The sequence below is a fragment of the Trachurus japonicus genome, chromosome 20 (assembly GCF_045865225.1).
Source record: "Trachurus japonicus isolate A0001 chromosome 20, Traja_1.0".
In the NCBI taxonomy this organism is placed as follows: domain Eukaryota; kingdom Metazoa; phylum Chordata; class Actinopteri; order Carangiformes; family Carangidae; genus Trachurus; species Trachurus japonicus.
The window spans coordinates 16,029,484-16,048,653 of NC_140926.1; the positions used below are offsets into that span (position 1 = coordinate 16,029,484).

The 19,170-nt window shown below is 42.0% G+C and overlaps 1 protein-coding gene across 2 annotated transcripts in view; it reads right to left on the reverse strand.

The window, feature by feature from the left end:
- Positions 1-19,166, reverse strand: part of lmbr1 (limb development membrane protein 1) — a 33,432-nt gene extending 14,266 nt beyond the window's left edge. Inside the window, exons 1-9 of one of the 2 annotated variants that reach the window (XM_085763615.1) lie at positions 18,885-19,166; positions 15,590-15,662; positions 14,566-14,605; positions 13,231-13,370; positions 11,539-11,642; positions 4,640-4,766; positions 4,228-4,296; positions 4,041-4,105; positions 3,627-3,699 (exon numbers count right to left, since the gene is read on the reverse strand). In XM_085763615.1, coding sequence (XP_085619741.1) covers positions 3,627-3,699; positions 4,041-4,105; positions 4,228-4,296; positions 4,640-4,766; positions 11,539-11,642; positions 13,231-13,370; positions 14,566-14,605; positions 15,590-15,662; positions 18,885-18,947 — 754 coding nt within the window. In that variant the 5' untranslated portion in view covers positions 18,948-19,166. The remainder of the gene's footprint in view (positions 1-3,626; positions 3,700-4,040; positions 4,106-4,227; positions 4,297-4,639; positions 4,767-11,538; positions 11,643-13,230; positions 13,371-14,565; positions 14,606-15,589; positions 15,663-18,884) is intronic. The other variant, XM_085763616.1, reaches the window with a different exon arrangement.
- Positions 19,167-19,170: the final 4 nt, after the last annotated feature.

The following is a 19,170-nucleotide window of genomic DNA, read 5'->3' on the forward strand; positions in this document are numbered from 1 at the left end:
GCACTGGCGTAGAGGCCCCTCAGAGCCAAAGTGGAAGAGTATCCATTTGCATCCCCTGGGGTGATTGGCAGATCAAGACCAATTAGTTCAGTGTTACAGTGTTACTAGCGTGCAATAAAAATACCATCTTTCATCTTTGTTACAAGAGAGAGGGACCAATCACTTTGATCAAACCTTTTTCTTCCCTCTGTCATTATGACACGCCCTGTCTGGATGGGTTTAAGTAGGCAGGAGAGGGGAGATAGACGGGGCAGAGAGCGGTAACAGTCTTGTCTGTGCCCTCGCTGATACCTGTCCCGGGATCTAAGCAGGGGAAAGTTTGAACCCTCCGAGCAAACGCAGTCACAACACAACAGGAAATGTCACGGACAGTTCAACAGCTCTTTTTCTCCGGAGACGAACTGAACGCTGGAGCGCCTCGGGGTAGCCTGATGTGCTCAGCCGCAAGTGAGCTAATCTATCACCTAAGTGCACAACATATCCAAACACAGCCTTACGCGTCGCCGCGCACAGATAAATCATTGATCAAATTAAAAGTATATTCTTAACAGCGGTGAGAAATAGCAGATCTGAATAAAAGACAAAGAACAATATCAACACTTGTTCCAAGCAGAGGGGGGGCGGGAGGGGGGGTGAAACGGTGAGAAACTCAGCTGCAGTATCTTCAATGACATCATTCCAAACTGAAGTTAAATATATCCTTCTCCTTCTGCTGGCAGCATCAAGTAAAAGTCTGAGTTACAGCGAGGCAGAGATGCTGAGTGAGGTTTCTGGCAGCCAGGAAGGCCCGGAGTAATTCAACGTATCCTCTCCAACCTTCACCACAGCCGAAAAATTACGTCATCTACAAATATGCTAAACACCATGCTGAGACAACAGAGGCACTGGCAAGGTCATTGTGCCGCATAGCATCTGGACAGGCGCTCTGTTGCTCTGATTTCAGCAGATCAGGGTCTTGAAAGGGCAGCGTGGACAAGCATGTGTGCCACATTGCATGTGCTGCAGTGGATTTGTGGGCTCTTGTTCTTAGATTGTACTTGAAGGAAACCGGCTCAGACAAGTTACCTGTTGAAATTACAAATAAAATGGTCATTTACTGGGCACAGCTTAAAGGCAGTAGGTGTCACAGCCTGATTTCCTCAAAATATATACATAACGAGTAAAGATGCTTTACTGAGTTACGATCTAAAGCTAGAGTGACCTCAGGTATCTCATCTTAAAGGGATAGTTCAACATTTTGGCAAACTGGCCCATTGCCATAATCCCTATAGTTTTAGGAGTTGGTTCGTTACCTTTATTTGTCGGTGCAAGCTATTTTTAGAGCGGGGGAGCAGAGCCGCGACCTGCTCAGAGCTACGCTACGGAGGCTAATGGGATTTCTTGGTTTCCCTCATCAAACTCATCAAATACACAATCCAACAACTCCAAAACGCTCTCATGGACAAGTTGTGACCTGCACATTCACCACGTTTTCGAAGCAAATTCAGAGACTGCTTGCCGAAAAACTGCCCCTGACAGGAACGTGCATCATCTGTTTTGCATGAATTTACCTCTATAACAATGTGCAGGTCACAACTTGTCCACGAGAGCGTTTTGGAGTTGTTGGATTGTGTATTTGATGAGTTTGATGAGGGAAACCAAGAAATCCCAATATCCTCCGTAGCTTAGCTCTGAGCAGCTCGCGGCTCGGCTCAGCTGTTCTAAAAATAGTTTACACCGACAATTAAAGGTAACGAACCTACTCCTAAAACTATAGGGATTATGGCAATGGACCATTGTGCCAAAATGTTGAACTATCCCTTTAAAGCTGTGGGCAGAAATGAACCAAATGAATTCCCTTCACATTATCATCTCATCACAGTCTGCTTGTGGTTTGCACCCTAGCGTCTGGAATCTTTTCTGCAAATTCATTTTATGTCGATCAACTCATCATTTAAGTGGATAATTGTTTCAGATCCAATAACCAAATCAAATCCAATTGACTTTTCTGACGGGAACCGTTCTTCTAAACATAGTCTGAAGGCATTTACAAAGCGGTAAAGAAAAAGGCTGCGCAATTGTGTCAGGAAAATATCAAAACTGTTTCTTGTAAATTGAGTGTTAGCAGCTTATCTGGAAGATCAAGGGAGCATGTCTCCAAACATTTCACTTATTAGGTTCTTCATGCCCTTGACAAAGAAAACAGACACACATGTCCAGTCAGCCGATTTAAAGCACTACCTTCCCGATGTGCAAGACTTAAAGCATTAACAGTGTCATTATGAATGGGTAATTGCATGTAAACGGTACAATAAAAGGGCCATCAGACATATAAATAAACAGATGCATCAACTGATGTGGCTCAACAGTGCACATCTACAAACACAAACTGGGTGAGAGGATAATCTGTTGGAGGAGCTAGATGCAGAGAGAACACAGGTGAAGCAAGAAGCCGCCATTGCTCACCTCTGGAGTGTGTCCTGTGAACTGTTCCTGAACTGCCTTCTCCTGAGCACTCTCGGCACATCAAAGGAAAACCACTTTAGCCTTCAGTTTCACCTATGTGCGTGCGCGGACGTTGAGTGTGTGCATGTAGATACAGTGTGCGCATAAAAAAACATTCATGTCAACATCCTCCTCTGCCTTAAATTCCCACCTCTTTGACGAAAAAAAAAAAGAACTGTAGCTTGGTCTCGGTGCGCACATGGAGATGTTGACCACTGTTTTTTTTTGCCACACAGTGACTTGTAAAGATCAAACAGTCTTAGGGATGATAAGGAACAGATTACAATTATTCTATCATTTAGTTCAAAGCATTGCAGTGTGGAATGAGCCCCAAGGAACCATACGCTTAGGTGGCAGTCTATGGACGTGGCCGGTGTAGCATTCGAAAACAAGTGTTATCACGGAGCGATCTCCCTTACCTCCCTGGTTTGAAAGGACGCTCATCCCCTTCATTTACGCGCATCTGTACACTTGGTTGCGTGCTTGAGTTAATATTAAAGTAGGTTTTGGAACGTGGCCCAAATACTTCCTGCTTTTTCAGATTATTCAACGTCAAACAAGGAATTTGGCAACACAGAGATGTGGACATGAAAAGGGACTGCAGGCTAAAAGAATAACATCTTTGCCGTCCTTAAACTATTTAAACCTTCCCCTTTGTGCCCGAGTCCAGAGAACAGCACAGGGCTCCTGGTTTCTTTTCAGAAGTCAGTGAAAAGTCGCTGCTCTTTAATGTCCACAGGACAAAGCCAAAACTTCTTGTAAAAGATTTAATTTCCATCCTATTACCCGGGCTACAATTCTAATCCTGACATGAAATGAGGCAATCATTTCGCCAGCACTGACAGTGGCACTGGAGTGTCTTAAATGGATCCTTAAAAACTTCCCAAACATAAAATATGGTCCTCGCCATGGTGGCTGCTTTGCCCTTAAGCACAAAGTTATGACAGTGTTAGGGAGAGACTGGTGTCAATGTGTGTGTGGACTTTTGTGATCGTCCGCGTGTGCATGTGTGAGTGTGTGCACACGCATGGTTGAATTTTCAATCCTAATTGATTCCAGTGAGGCATGCTCCATCACACCCAATAGGGCAGTCAACCCCTCCCCTCCCCTATAATGTGCCAACACGTCTCCCACAGACATACCGTTTAATCTCCTCTGAAGGGCTTCCTCCTGCAAATGGATGCAGTAAATCTGCTCATCCAGGTCCTCCAGGATCTGAAGGGGAGGGAGCAGAGTAGGAAGAGATGAAATGGGTTATAATTAGGCCCAAAGTGGGACTGGAGAGATGGCAGATGGGAAGATGAGTTGGTGATGTATTTGTAGTCCTCTGTCGTGAATGTAAATGGCCGACCGAGACAGACATCGTTCAGAGAGGAGGAGCTAAGTGGGTTCAAGTCTGAGCTGATCTGTTCAAGTTCATCGGGTTTTCAAAGAGTACCCTCTTTTTAAGAGGAAAACGGGAATCAAAACCAGTCAAAAAACATCTTCCTATTGACCGAACCATTAACGAGCCACAACCACGTATATTTTAATATTTAATCCAAATGATTACTTACTGTTGGCTTCACTAGCAACTGGCCCATGACCGTGAACATCCTGGACAATCCCACAGGAGTGCACACTACACAGTAGACAGAAAATAGTATGATCAGCTGAGTGTTTAATGATAATAAAGTGATCTAGTAGCTGCAGACCAGAGCAGCTCTGACCCTGTGCTTCTGTGTGTGAACTTAAATAACTCACTTAATAAAAGCAGTCCTCCCATCAGAGATATACAGGAGTAGAGGTACGGTAAGTAGAATTCCCAAAGATCTACAGAAAAGAAAGCATTCATTTAGTCAAACATACACTATAAAGGGACAATTCAAGAAAGAAATAAGTCTTGTTTAAAATTATATTTCTATCTAATAGAATAAAAATAAAAGACATAAATATGCTGGTCAGACAGTCTTTATGCCAAAATAAGCTAATCAATTTGTAGTTCAAACTTTATTGGTAATGCACAGTCATGAGAGGGGAATAAAACTTAACAGCAAATGCTCTGCCAGGGGCAAATAAAGGAGTTTGTAAATCGCCAAATTATTCCTTAAAAAAATACCACCAAAAAAAAAAGGATTTACAGGCACAAATGACACAGAATCGTTTAACACCGTACCGTAGAGGGACTCCATACTGGCAGCATCGTTGTCAATGAGGGCTGACGCCACCCACACAATGCCCAGGATGAGCAAAGCCAGCAGGAAGAGCATCACAAAGGTCTCAAGGATACGTGCCCTAATGCCCTGATAGTAAAAAAAAAGAGCACATAAAAAGAAAATACCTATTTAGAGATGGCTCAATTCAGTTATCATAATAGACAGAAAGATGTTTATAGTAACACGGTTTCATCAAATGACTCATTAATCAAACTGATGTTCATTGCGCTGAGCTGGAACGTGGCATTTCCTACATTTTATATCCAATTTTTAAAACACCAAACCAGATTCCTTTTTACGAGACCCTCACCCCTCCACCCCCCTCCTCACTCCATCCTGCCTCGCTCATACTAAAAAGCATCATTTCCATTCACAGCACACAAACATGACATAAACGCTCCCACGGATTTCTGTGTAAAACAGCTCTTTTATACACACATATTGAAGTCTGTAAAGTGGGACTAACGGTGCTGGTGGTGGCAGAGGTGAAATTAAAAAGAGGAGGGGGAGGAGGGGGGGGGGCTGTAAGGCGCATGAAGCCTGGGCTAGGTCAGCTACTGTCTGCGATCAAGAGCAGGCCTCCCATCTGGGCCTGATTAGCAGCTCCCTTAGCACCACATTCGCGTCCCAAGTCGGGCAGACAAGAGGGTTTTGGGGTAATTTGGGTTTTCCGGGTCACAAACTGCTGAGTGGGCAATAAAGTCCTCCTCTACCTGTTCACACAGTTTCCATTTCCCGCCCTGCTGGAGAGCCGAGCCGTCTAGCACTGTAAGATAGATAGGCGTTCTCATACACATGTCAGGTAGGCGACCAGGCATGGGATAACAAGGGGCTCTCTGCTCGCAGAGTGCTGCTTAAATTAGGTACATATGAGCAATTTGTTACCAGCTAACATAATGACTGTGCGGTTGCTGTTCAGTATTTGCCAACAGGTACATGAAGGGGGTCTCTCTTTGAAAGTTGCCCCTGTTAGTCATGAAGCCACTTTATAGAATGGAAATGGTTTTAATTTTGCAGATTAGATCAGACAAGTTGTTTTTTCAACACAGTTTGTGCAAAATATTATATATATAGTCTATATGTTTTCATTTTTAATCTTTTACTGGATGTGTCATGAGTGTGTGTGTACATGTACGTCTCAAACTGTCATATGTATTTTATGTATATTTATTGTCTAAGGCAGCTTTTACCATGCACTCGAGTCCACAACAAATTTCCCCTAAGGGACAATAAAAGTTGATTATATTCTATATAAATATTACAATTTAGGTCACTCAACTGCAATCACAGGTCACAGATATATTTGGTCAGTTTATTATATCCACACTGACCCATTCAGACCACGCTTTGAATGTTGATATAGGTCTGTTATTCATCTGCTGATTTCACCATCATGGACCAATCAATTCATTCATTGTCACAGGCTGAAATTTCCCTGTAGCATCCTTTCGCTCTATATGCTGCCGTCTACGCCGTACGTGCCTCGCGCCTCATATTATGGTGGTATTCTGAAAAAGCCTCAGTGAGTGAGTGGAGAATTTTCTAGCACACCAGAGAGGAAAAGTGGGCAGGGTCTGGAGTGCCCCAGTGTGGCCGAGGTGGACACTGCAGCCTCTCGACAGGTAACGTTTAAGGGAGTGAGTGAGTGGGCCTTAAAGAAACTTTAGTCAACTCGAAACAAACTGATAATATCTAATGCAATGAATAAAATATAGCCTAACATTAATACATCTATTATAGTGATTACATATCTTAAGGGAACCCAGTAGGTATACATGCCATTATTCCATCAACAACAAGGATCAATATACTAAAAATAAAACCTCAGATCTGACGTGGGCATGAATTTTGCTGACTGCCTCCTGCCTCTTTCGTTCAGTACACACTGGCATACTCAGAGTACACTGGATGGATGCAGCAATCAACCCTCTCACAACACGACTCAACTGGGCAGTGGGGAAAACACTCAACACCGCTGAATACAGAAAGAGGGAGAGCGATAGAGAGAAAAAACGAAGGAAGAGAACAACAGAGATACTGTAGAGAGAGAGAGAGACTGGTGGAGGAAAGGAGTCAACGTCTGAGCGCATCTCGTTCCCCTGAGGTAGGAGAGGTGAGAGAGGAATGCTTTCAGGGACTTCAGCCACGTCCCACACGCGCTCTCTTAAGGATGCATCAGGACGAGCAGAGGCCGCGGGCGGGACGTGCGTCTGCTCAAGCGCACCGGTCCACCTTAACAAGCTGGCCATGTCATGCTGAAGGTGTATTCCCTTTAGATAGGTCTCTCAATCATTTATAAGACTCAAATCATTACCCATTCAGATCATTTAGGGCAAAAGCAATGCTTGTCACCTCCCTTACTATCATCCCCAGTTCCTGCCTCGCTGGAAGAACAATCCACAGTGTCAGACATGATTTGACTGTACGAGAGAAGGAGGACGTCGAACCGAGAGGCCTGATTGGTTTCATTGATCCGACCACATGCCTGACATCGCGCACCGAAAGTTCTGTCCATCCTTAAGATATTCACACAAGAGAAAACTGAGTCTTTTGTTCCTCGTTACGGAAGGGACGCGTGTGCTTTGAAATAAATATGGTATAAAAATAGGCAAATCCAACCAGGCCATCATCATTATCAAAGAAAAAAACTGTCAACTGGTGAAGGAAGGGAGGGGGAAAAAAAGAAAAAGAAAAAGACCTGTGCCTTGGCATTCGGAGCGCCTGCTGAAAGTTTCTATTCTTGCCATTCTAAATGTGTAACTACCTCTAAATATAGCAGCTTTGAAATATTCAGCATCCCCCGATCCTCACACTGACATCGAGTGAGGGGCTGGTTAACTGCAGCTATGTTGTACAAGACTGGAGAGACTTCCAAGAATTACATGTAGTGGCCAGTGAGGAAAAGTAAGCGCTTTTTCGCATGCACAACCAAACAAACATGCATGAGCTCACATATGCCTGCACAGACAGAAGAGACAGACAGAGACAGAGAGAGAGAGAGACACACGAGCAGCCAAGTACATCAACCTCCAAATCCGCCCAATTACACAAAGCTGCAGAGGGCTTGGATACAGTTCACAAGCTTTTTCGCCATAGCCTGGTGCTGCAGAAAGGCTGAAGCACAATCTGCCACTGTCTTTGATGTAGCGCTTCTTCAGCTGGTGAATCCAGCAGAAGAGTTCACCTCTGGAAGCCCAATGCAATAGTGGACAAGTGTGAGAAAGAGTGAGGGATGATAGTTGGGAAGGAAGGTGCAGGCCAGGGCTCTGTTGGATGTTGAAGGGAGGGGTGGAGGGGGGGATCAGACAAAGGAGGAGAATTAGGTGGTGCGGGAGCTTCCTAGTTGCTGCCATCAATCCTTAGCAGGTCAGCGGGCGGTGGCAGAGATCATCCCGCGGACCATCCTTCTGCTCACTGTCAGGGACGTGTGGAACAAGGGCCAAGAGTGTAATAAGTGAGGGAGGGGGCAGGGTCTTTTTTTTTTTTTTTTTTATCTGCCCCCCACCAAAAAAAAAAAGAAAAAACGACTGCCCTCTTTGCTAAAGACATGCCAGATGCCCAGGACCTTATTAGTGTATCCTTCAACCAGTCGGCCACAGCGCAGTGACCGTGTCAGAGACAGAAAGCAGAGGAGAGGGACACTCCCCTGTAAAGCTGCAGAATGAACTTCTAAAGACTCTTAATAAGACTTCTTAATAAAGCCCCAATGACTCCAGAGCATGGAAAATGATCGGCATCACGTCGTATTGTTCAAACTGGTGCCTTGGAGGAGGAGGGGGGGGTGGCGGGTGGCAAGCAATGTCATGGAAGTTGTACTTTAGTAATATTGTGATACACTCTTAGAAAAGGCCAGGCTGGTTTCCAGTTTAATTTTTACAATCCTACAGCGATGGCAGCAGGTCCTGAGTTGGCGCAAATTACACCTATCAATACAACACTCTGCACTTCTGTTAGGTTGAGTAACTCAGTCCACACACTGAATGGAAGACATCTTAATTCACAAAAAAAAAAAAAATCTACAAAATAATCAGGTAGAGAGTCAGTTAAGTTTCAGAACTTATCGCTTAGTTTAGAAAAACTGAGTCACGAGAGGGGGAAAAAAAATCCTGAGCAACTCGCTTGTTCTTTTTGAAATTCCCAGCTCGAACTAATATGTTGCCATGGTAACCGACATTGTAACAGGCAGCTTTAGGGAGACATTGTGACCTTAAAGGAAGGTATGTAAACACCACTTTATATTCTCCGGCTGGCCCTGCCCGAAAGAAGGCCTGGGAAAAATGTCTGCATGTGCAGGAGATTTGAAATAAATATCCAGGCCCCCATTGTGGAGCTCCAACAAAGAGGAGTATCTTAGTAACACCACGCGGGTTTGCTTGGCGAGACATTTTCTTCCTCCACCCCCCCCACCTCCTTCCCCCCACCCCACCTTCCCCTCCTCTCCCTCCACAATAAACACACTTCTCATCATCGGCGGGTTAGGGCTTAGGATGAGATTGATGAGGAGTTTCTTTAACTACCAGATGAAACCTGTTGGCCCTTTGCTGGGTCAGTCAGGGGGTCAGACTCGTTCCAACTCGTTTCAGGATCAAACACATTTCAATACTGTGGGCTAGGACCCAGAGACTATTCACAGCAAAGCACGCTTTCCACAATTAAGACGGTTTCTTCGTGAAAACTTATCAGAAAATCATGAATGCTTTTTCTTCATGCTGCTTTTCCAACACATTTAACCAGACGTAATAACCATCTGAGCGTCAGCACCAAGAAAGTTAGACAGGACAACGCTAGAAATAGACCAGGAAGTTGACAGTCGAAAACTTTTTCCACCTTGATCTGAATGGTTTTAAGTAAATATAGCTTCTTGTTGTCTGCAATTATTAAGCCAATTTTTAGTGCCTGGGTATAAATAGAAGTCTGAACAAAGGTTTTGTTTGTCTTCGCTGAGTTTGTCAGAGCATGCCGATCATCTCAATAAGGACATCACAGATGGCTCTCATCAATATAATGCCATCTACTGGTGGTGTGGAGAGGGCAGGACACATAAGTGACAGAAATGCTATAGTGGCACATATTAAAGCCTCAAAGTGAACACGTTTTTAATCCATCCCAGTGCACTGCAAACACCGCAGCAACAGGAAGCAAGTCATTTTAAATTCTGCCACTTGCACAAATACATAACGGCACGTGGGGGTTTCTTAACATGATCAACTAACACAAGGAAAGACCTTTAGTGGCCTGTGATGCAGCTCTTCAGCAAACATTTCAGAACCCAGCAGTAAAATGGGAGACATTTTACAGCAGCAAATAAAGCTGGATCATAACATCTGACATCAAGACCCTAAGTCACTCTGATTCATCCACAATTTGGACAATTTGTTAAACTATTAATCACCAAGGTGACAGAGCCTCTGAAGAGCTGAACAGTTAACATTAGGGAAGAAGAAAAAAAAAGCATCCACATTTCCATCTTTATTCTGGTGGCGTCTTTTAGTACATCGTCAAAAGTAAACACAGCCACATGAAAAGGCTGACTTACAACTTTCACTACTAGTTAGTAATGAAATTCATCATTCACTTCATTTCCGCAGTCAAAGGGAGCTCGTAGTGCCATAACATTAGCCCAGGAGGTTATAATGCCACATAAAACCTTATGACATTGCGGTCTAATGCTGTTATTGGGGAAAGGGATAATATCACATTATAAAAACTGGGATCTGTGTTTTACATTCCCCTTGCTGTCGGCCCCATGATTGACTCTGCAGGCAGCTCAGGTTTTTTTTCTTTTTTTTTTTTTGTAGGTGCAACAGGAGCGTCACCTCCACCCCTTCCTTAGCACACACAATATACTATATATACCTGGACGTGCAGCTCAACATTGAACAGTGCTTCCTCTAAGCGAATTTATGGAAGATCAGTAGCAAGAAACAGTCTCACAAAAAAAAACTAAAAAGGGACAAAAAAAGGGGAGAAACGTGAAAGAGGCCCTCATCCTGCTGCCTGCACATCAGGGCCTGCCCTCTGTTGAAGAAATCCGAGCGAAACAAATTAGTGGGGCAGAGGAAGAAAAGGACTGGCTATACACTACAGTACAGACTAATTTTTATGTGCTTTTGCCAGGAGGGACATAAACCAGAGAGGTTTCAAACTGTGACACAGGATAGAGGTGTATTAAAAGTAAATCTTTCCCCCTCCATTTTGCGAGGCTCTATTGTGCTGTCATGTTGCTGCGACTTTATTGACTTTTGGAACACGAGCCCCCAGCCTCTTTTTTTTTGGGGTGGTGGGGGGGTGGGGGGGGGGTAATCAATTAAACGAGGAAGTTCGCTGAGCCTTACAACTCGATTATTAGCCTGTCCTTTTGAAGTTTTATTTTAGAGGGGGGCCGGGGAGGGGGGTGACAAGGAATCAGGCTTTAAATCAGTGGGGCCGATGCAGCAGTGTTGAAGCGTTTGCAGCCTATGGCCTTATTGGAAGGGTTTGTCAGGATGTGGCGCTAGGCGAAGACCAGATTCAGACTTTCATGGTTAATGAGCTTTCTGCGGTGGCAGTTACGGTCAGTGGCTTGAGTCAGGCAGAGGACAAGGACGAGGCACCTGCTGCTGCTTTGCCTGTCGACGGGGACGCTTGTGCGTTAATAGTGAAGTGTACAAATATTTCAGTGGGGGAAAAAGACAACAACAAAAAAAAAGAAGAACAGGGATCCACATTTTCCTTTTCAGGCCTCAGTTTTTAAATGTTGCACATCTGGCTCACGGTCTTGGAGTATCAGATTCATTAGTAATCACACACAGAAAACAAACAAAGTTACATATAAATACATTAGTAGTTAGTATTTACACTAATGCCTCGGGCAGTGTACCTTTTTGGAGCCGGCAAATCCCTCAGACTCCAGGAAGAAATAAGCAAAGGGCATCAGGACAAAGAGGCAGAGGTTGGAGAACAGTGACACCAGGTTCCACAGACCTGCAGAAACCAAACATATTAGACTAGTGTACGTATATACAGTCATACACACAAACCATATATCAGTTCGTGGTCAGTTCATCAGTTTTATTTCTAGTTTTCAGGCTCAGGATCCACAAACACATTCTCCCAGACTCCGTGTGCATTCTCATGAGTATGATTGTACAGTAGCTGTGAGGCGAGGAGCCAACACAAGAGTCTCCTTGGTAATATCGTGGACTCTAATGCCCCCTGGTGGAGGTTGGAACACCCAACAGCCTTGAAAATAGCCTAATGCCTTACACTGACTTGAGGCTGACAGTTAACCTAAATAAATCAAATGATCTCTGTGTTGATACTACAAATAAACGTGATTAACTTTTAACATAACGATATAGGGTTTAATATAAAGGGTTCTTTCCTCTACTAGCACCTGTGATTAGTCTATCCGCATTTATCAAAGATGAAGCCAAAGTACTTTTTTTATTATGTGTATGCATCACTGGCCTTAATCATTTTTTTTTAAAATGAGGGAAATGTCTAAATATATATAAAAAACACACAAAAGGATGACACAATACTACACATTTAACCATATTAATTTTTCACCGCCATAAGACTTGTGTTGTGCTTTTGGAGTTATCTTTACTGAATCATCCCCATTTATAGACGATTTATCTGACTGTGGACTGATAACTAATGACTCTGTCTTCATCTAAGTCAACTATTGTTCAAACAAATCCTTTTTTAGAAGCCAAAGTGTCTCTAACCCAAACCTCCAATCTTGTTTTATTGACTGGACTCCAGGTTTGATAACTCCTGACTCTTGTAAGCTTTTGCTGATGTCATTAGCTGAAGGGTTCACATACTTCCTCCAGCCCACACCGTTATAGTCTGAATATTTTTTATATGGACAAGAACAAAACGATGATTTGTGTGCTTTTGGTTCAAATTGTTGGATAAATCTATAAATACATGAAAGTAATTCAAAGGGTCTACTTGTGTTTTCTTCCCATTTCATATGTCAATATTACCTATGATGTTTTGTTTGGGATTTTTTTGACAAAAAAACTAAACAAAAAAACTAATTGCTTCAATACCATTCTTGAATTTGTTACGACTCTTTTTAAAGCCTGATAATGAGCAACAGTGACAACAGTAGAGACACTTATATTCATTAATGTATTCTTTTAATCCAATTTCATTAGTAAGTGAAACCTATAGCTAAAACATGAATGCTTCTTTGAATGAACTTATACTTTGTTCTATATTTATAAGTTGTTAAACCCCCCCCCCCCCAAAAAAAATCATATTGTATTAGGAGCTCACATGCATGATGAAAAACAATCTGACATGGGTTAGTGTTAGCTCAACTCTAAAATTCAACTATTTCTTAAACCAATGTTTATGCGGACACTAGTCCATCCCAATTTGCACATCATGTTAATGAGCACGTCTACTGATTCTGACAGTCTGAAATTCAGATTCCAATGATTTCCATACATGTTAATGCACATAAGCCAAAAATAACCATAATATGAGGAGCAGGGACGGGAGAGAAAATGAGTTCATTAAACTAAAAGACACATGAAGTGAGTGATCTACTGACCGTGAATGAGGGAGCCATTGAGCCACTGAATGTAATAGTTTTTGGGGAAGGAGAGGAGGATCTCATTACTAATGATTGAGAAAGGCAGTAGGAAGACGGCACCACCCGACACTGCCAGGGTGAAGGTGCACAAGTATAATCTGCAAATGGAATCAAACACACGCACAAAAGCAGACAAAAGCCCAGACACACACAGACACACACACACACACATACACACAAGTGTTAGGGCTAGTCGAGATCAAAACTAACACATGCAGAATCACAACAAGGTAATAACACCATTTTTCGTTTTTAAAATCCGATTATATGTTACAAGCTTGGTTACTTGGTTACTGGAGGATTAATTTTGGATTACACATTATAAAGGAGTCACTGGGTTTACAGTGTGACAGGAATTAATAAGCAAAAGCAAGTGAGGAATTAACTTATTTAGTGACCACTTAAAGAGCAGTGGATTTAACTGCCAGTGGGCTCATTGTCAGTCGGCTCTTTCAATCATTTTTCCACCCCTGGAACAAAAGACGACGGCTGGCTTCTGCTTCTGCAGGACGCAATTTGGTTGAGTTTGCGGGGCGGTGGGCTTCCAGATTGGGCCCGTGGGAGTGACCATCTGCTCAGCGGTCCTCAGTGAGGCAGCACAAAGTCACCACTTCACCATATCACTAAAGAAACTCGTTAATCTGAAATGCTTTCTATTGTTTTGGCTTCGCCTTGAGGACCATTGTCCTCAGAAAGGCTTCAAGGATTCAATGTGGCTGCAACAAACATCGGATGAGTGACTCTAAACTGAGATACATGATACTGACCTAACTTTACATATTGAGAGATGGTAGTCAATGAATTCAGTCAGTCAATTTATGTAAATATTTTTTAGTAACAGGGCTGCAACCATTTATTAAAAGTAATTAAATGTTTGGTTGATACAGTATCAGGAAACTGTTATAAATGTCTGTCTTGGTTTTCTAACAACCAACAAACAACAACAAAGTTTTCTACTTCAACATGATAAAAGTCACAGAAAAGCAGACACCCTCACAATATGTGTTTTGTTTTTTTTTGTTCTTTTTCTGATGTGTTGCTGATCGAAATAAACTCAAATCAGTTTCAAATCAATAACATTCATTCAAATCATTTTTGCAGTTCATCTTTTTTTCTTTCTTCAAGCAGCTGGTAAACTTCCGTTACCTCTATTTGCTGACAAATCCACTTAAATAAAATAATAATAATAAAAACAACATAGTTGTTGCAAAGAGTAAAGTATGTAGTTAGCAAGCTATTAAGTACAGTGTTTGTCCTTTAAAAAAATAAAGTTCTGAATTTGGTTTCACTCACGATATTCTGTTGACGACAGCATCTTCATCCTCATGGTCATCTGTAAAGGAAAACGAACCACGTCAGTCACAAGCAGTGTGTTAATAAGCATTTTAAGATTCACATTTTTATACATTAATTATACAGAAGAACACAACCATTGATTTGGTTATTGAGGACATACTGATGTGTCAGTAGAGGACGAGTTCTACGGCTTTTCCACACCAATACCAACCACTACTGGTTAAGCAGGTCAAGATATGAGATGTCCCTGTATATGTATATCTGTCATTGCTAATTTTACATTAAGTGACTGACTCTTTGAAGAATCTGTCATAAAAAAAATGACACAAAAAAACAGCCGAGAACTACAGCAAAGCAAGGTGTCAGAAGAACAGCAGCCTAGATTTCTACTGTAGAAAACTCCAGAAGGAATTTGTGGTGCAAAGTGGTCTACTTTCAAAATGAGACGAGGGAAGCCCAGGTGACCTGGACATACTATATTTGTCCTGGGAAAATGGGATACAGTTCATAGTGCCTGGCCAGGCCTGCTTGTTTCCCTCTGTTTTCTCCTTCACAACTCGATTCAAAAGCTCAGAAGCTGCATGAAGAACTAAATATATGTCAGGTCTCTTGTCTTGTATTCATGAAGGACAGGTAATATCAGCTGTGGTGTTGTTGTTATCATACAGCGATTGTATTCATGCTGCCACAGCCTTGAAAAGGAATTCAAGGGTGTCAGAGTTTACACTGATACAGAGCTCAGCAGCAGATTACTGTACAGGCCTGGGTGTTGTCTCTCACACATAACACAAAGAGCTGGACACCTTTCTGGCATGGATTTCCTTCCTTTCACTCTAAACACAATGAAAGGCTCTGTGCGTGAACCAAGCATAAACTGAGGCGACTTCTACGACGTTATCTGTGCAAACGGTTCCGCCATGGACACACTAGTGATGCTTCCAGATGTGCGACCATCTCGCCGAGGCACGTGAAGGTTCCTGTTCCCGTGGGGTGAGAGGTCATACTGTAGGAGAACACTCACCACTTTTCCTCTTGTATCTGGTTATGATGCAGTAGGACACGATGTAGAGGACGGCAAACAGGAGGAAACAAATCTGAAAAGGACGACATAAGAATCTTAGTGCAGGATTTATTGATGAATCAGCGCAGGCAGTTATGACAGTGTAATAGACTACAGGCTGCTCCCTGAGTCCTAGAAATTGTTTTTTACAGCAAAGATGTTTTACACTAAATATAGAAACATTATATGTCCACAAGAATTTAACTCAGCCCACAATGAGGTAAAAAATTGCAACAACTTCAAACAGAATAGATGTGATGTAATGGTTTCATGTGATTAACGACAGTAGAACTAATATAAAATCATGGATCCAGGTCAACACCTCAGTGTTTTCCCATGACCAACAGTCTGAATGGCAGCAGGAGACATGACATTTGAGTGTAAAAGTAGTAGCCTACTATCTATAATGCATATTCCACACCATAAACAGCATAGCAAGTCTTTTCAAGCAATGTATAGTGTCCACTATGGAAAGCAGATCAGATTTGCACCGTGAACACACTTGCCAACCTGAGCCTGAAAAATGTCTCCATGTCCAACTGTGGTGGAAAAGAATATTTTGTCTCTTTGCATTTTTAAAATAAAATAAAATAACTAGGAGAGGTATAGATTTGTTTAAATGTGCAAAATCAGAAACGTTTCTCTCATTATTGCACAAAACAGCAGATAGTCAGAAGCAGTACAGTTAAACAATGTCTTTTTTTTGCTATAAATAAAAACATTAAATATAGAATCACTATTTTCCAACATCTGACGGCACTAATCAGGCCATCGCCAGAAGGAAAGTGTTCCAGAAATAATAATAAACGAATGCAGGGAATTTATTAGGTAACCTCAGGCTCAAAACTAGCGGGATGGTCTTACAGAAAGATCCCATTCCACATTCTCCCCTTCTACTGTGACAGTGACTGGGACGTAACTAATGTTAGAAGCTCCCTCTTCAGCACTTTGCACCCTGTCAACATTGCACAACTCATCATGGCCAAGCTGGGATTATGAGATGACTCAGCCAGACACCGGGCAACACCGACACCGTGCACATTTCAGACAGAAGAATCCAGCATTTTGAAAAACAACTCGAATGCTCCCCAGTCAATCTTGGCGGTATTATTGTGTAGCTGCAGCAAAAACTGCAATTTCTTTTTTCTTATCACTTGCAGTCACCTTCAAAAACAAAGAGATATAAATTTCAAAGTTACAAACTGTAATGACATTGGCTCGAGCAAAAACTTTATCCACAAAGGAGCAGACCCAGAACAACACATAATCAGGTGCACGGGGCTGATAAAGTGGCACAGACACAAAGACACAACAGTCAGGGGGAAGATAACAGTGCATTTCAAACACACTGGTCAACGCCACCGCCGCTGGTCTAGATATTACTCCGTTTTCCCCTCAGAAACAGAAACAGCACAGGTAAGAACAGGTCAGACTACTTGTAAGCAATTTGAAAGCACCCGCAACCAACTAAGGAACAGAATTTCACACTTTCATGACACATGAACTCAAGCTTGAGGTGAAATACACTAATTACATGGAGACCTTCAGGTCGATCCACTTGAATATTCTTGCAAGCATGTATTGATCAGTGCGTTTCATGCACTGTTTTACTCTCATTAGCCAATTTCAGCAGTAATTTCAACTGTGTAAACAAGAAATGTGGCTTCCATTTGCAGCTTGAGCTGGATTTCTGCTGAAGAAACCTAAATGGTAGATTGTGTAAATGACCAGCAAAGTTTACCAAAGGTTTTGCATGTGCACAAAAAAAGCAATGGCTATGAGCAGTGAAGTGATAGAAAGGCTGTGTGTTTGGAGGTGACAGGAGAAAATGTAATTACAGACCAGACCACATGTAACCAATCCACATACTTCTCAGCTTTAACCTGATTAGTCACAGTAACCTGTGTTAACATAGGCACGGTATTCTTTAATAATTTAGGGGATTTTTTGTGCATGACAGAGTTTCCCAAAATGCAACAAGAGCAAACCATCTTGCCACTGTCCTTTTTGTCAACTTTAAACATAATACAAATCAATCCACTTGTGCAAGCATAAATCAATCTATGAGCTGACTCATCATAGACATTAAGGTTAAATGACAGTGACATAAGAACATCATGCGAAGTGATCTTAGGTGAAGAATATTGATATGGGATACTGAGAGCTGGGTGAAGAGAGATGCTTAGGATAAAATGTGAAATATAAACCTCAGATGTTAAGCCTGCCTGCTAGGGAGACATTTGATAGGTTTCTATATTTTAAAATGTGTCTGCCAGGGATAATCAAGAAGATCACGTCCAGAGGAAGTCTACCCCTTGTTCCCATGTTTAATTGTTTCATTTTCCTCACATCGTGGCTAAACATCAAGACACCTTGTCAAAAAGTCCATGGCATATAAAGATAACCAGTTGTTTAATTATGTTAACTGCAAGATGCTTTAACAAGTGACGAACCAACAAGGACTTATATAACACTAAAGGTAAAGCTGCAGTTAAAAGGTGTCTCTGACTTCTCACATAAACTATTGCACTGCAAACTGCAATGTCTGATGAATGAAATCTGTAAAAATGTCTCTTCCCATCACACAACCATCCAGCCAAATTACCTGTTTCTGGTAATAATGGTATTTCACTTAAGCAGCAATGTGCAATGTGGAATTTAAATTGTGCTTCACACAAGGTCCTAAAATGTTAAGTTAATTTTCATGAGACGACATGATCTTAAATCAAGCTTGAGGAAAATATCAACTGAAACATCTGAAACAATTTCAACTGAAATCAATCAAGAATAATTTAAAAGGTATGATGCACAAAAACAAAGGTCTCATCCTTTAAATTGAGGAGCACTGTGTTACTGAGTACTTGGAGAACTGGGACAGTGTGTTCATGCCCCAGTTTAAGGTCGTCCTTGTAACTCGCAGCTGTATTTATTAAAAGTCTGCACAACTATCTTTAAACAATACGTGGATCTTGTCAAACTACTGTACACGGATAGTTACTGGTAGCTAGCGTTAACGTTAGCTAACTTTAATTAGCGCGATTAGCCTTTTTTTTTTTTAAACAAGATGTACTGCTGCTAACCCGGCCGTAAATTTAATATCACAATTATAAATGTAGTAAAACATGAAGTAGGTTTTAATAAATAAATTCTGCCGAGTCAAAGTGACAGTTGATGCTAACGCTAGCTGCCGTTGACGTTGCTGTGCAATAGAGGACGTTGTTAGCCAGCTAGCCTCGGTTAGCCGTGCGTTACTTACAATGTACTCTCGGACTTGGCTGTGGAAATTCTGCTCTCTGATGGAAACATCGTCTTCTTCCATTCTTCATATTGCAAATACAAAAAAAAAAAAACTACAGACTCACTACATGCTAGTTCGTACAACTGGCATCAACGACAACAGCAACAACTCATGCCGTGATCCCCCCCGGTTCTGCAAATATTGCTCTGACTGGTTAAAAGACAGTTTACATCGAAGGAAACCCGCTCGGATAAAAAAAAAAAAAAACGCCCCAAAATAAATGACGTCATTACCAGGCGTCAGC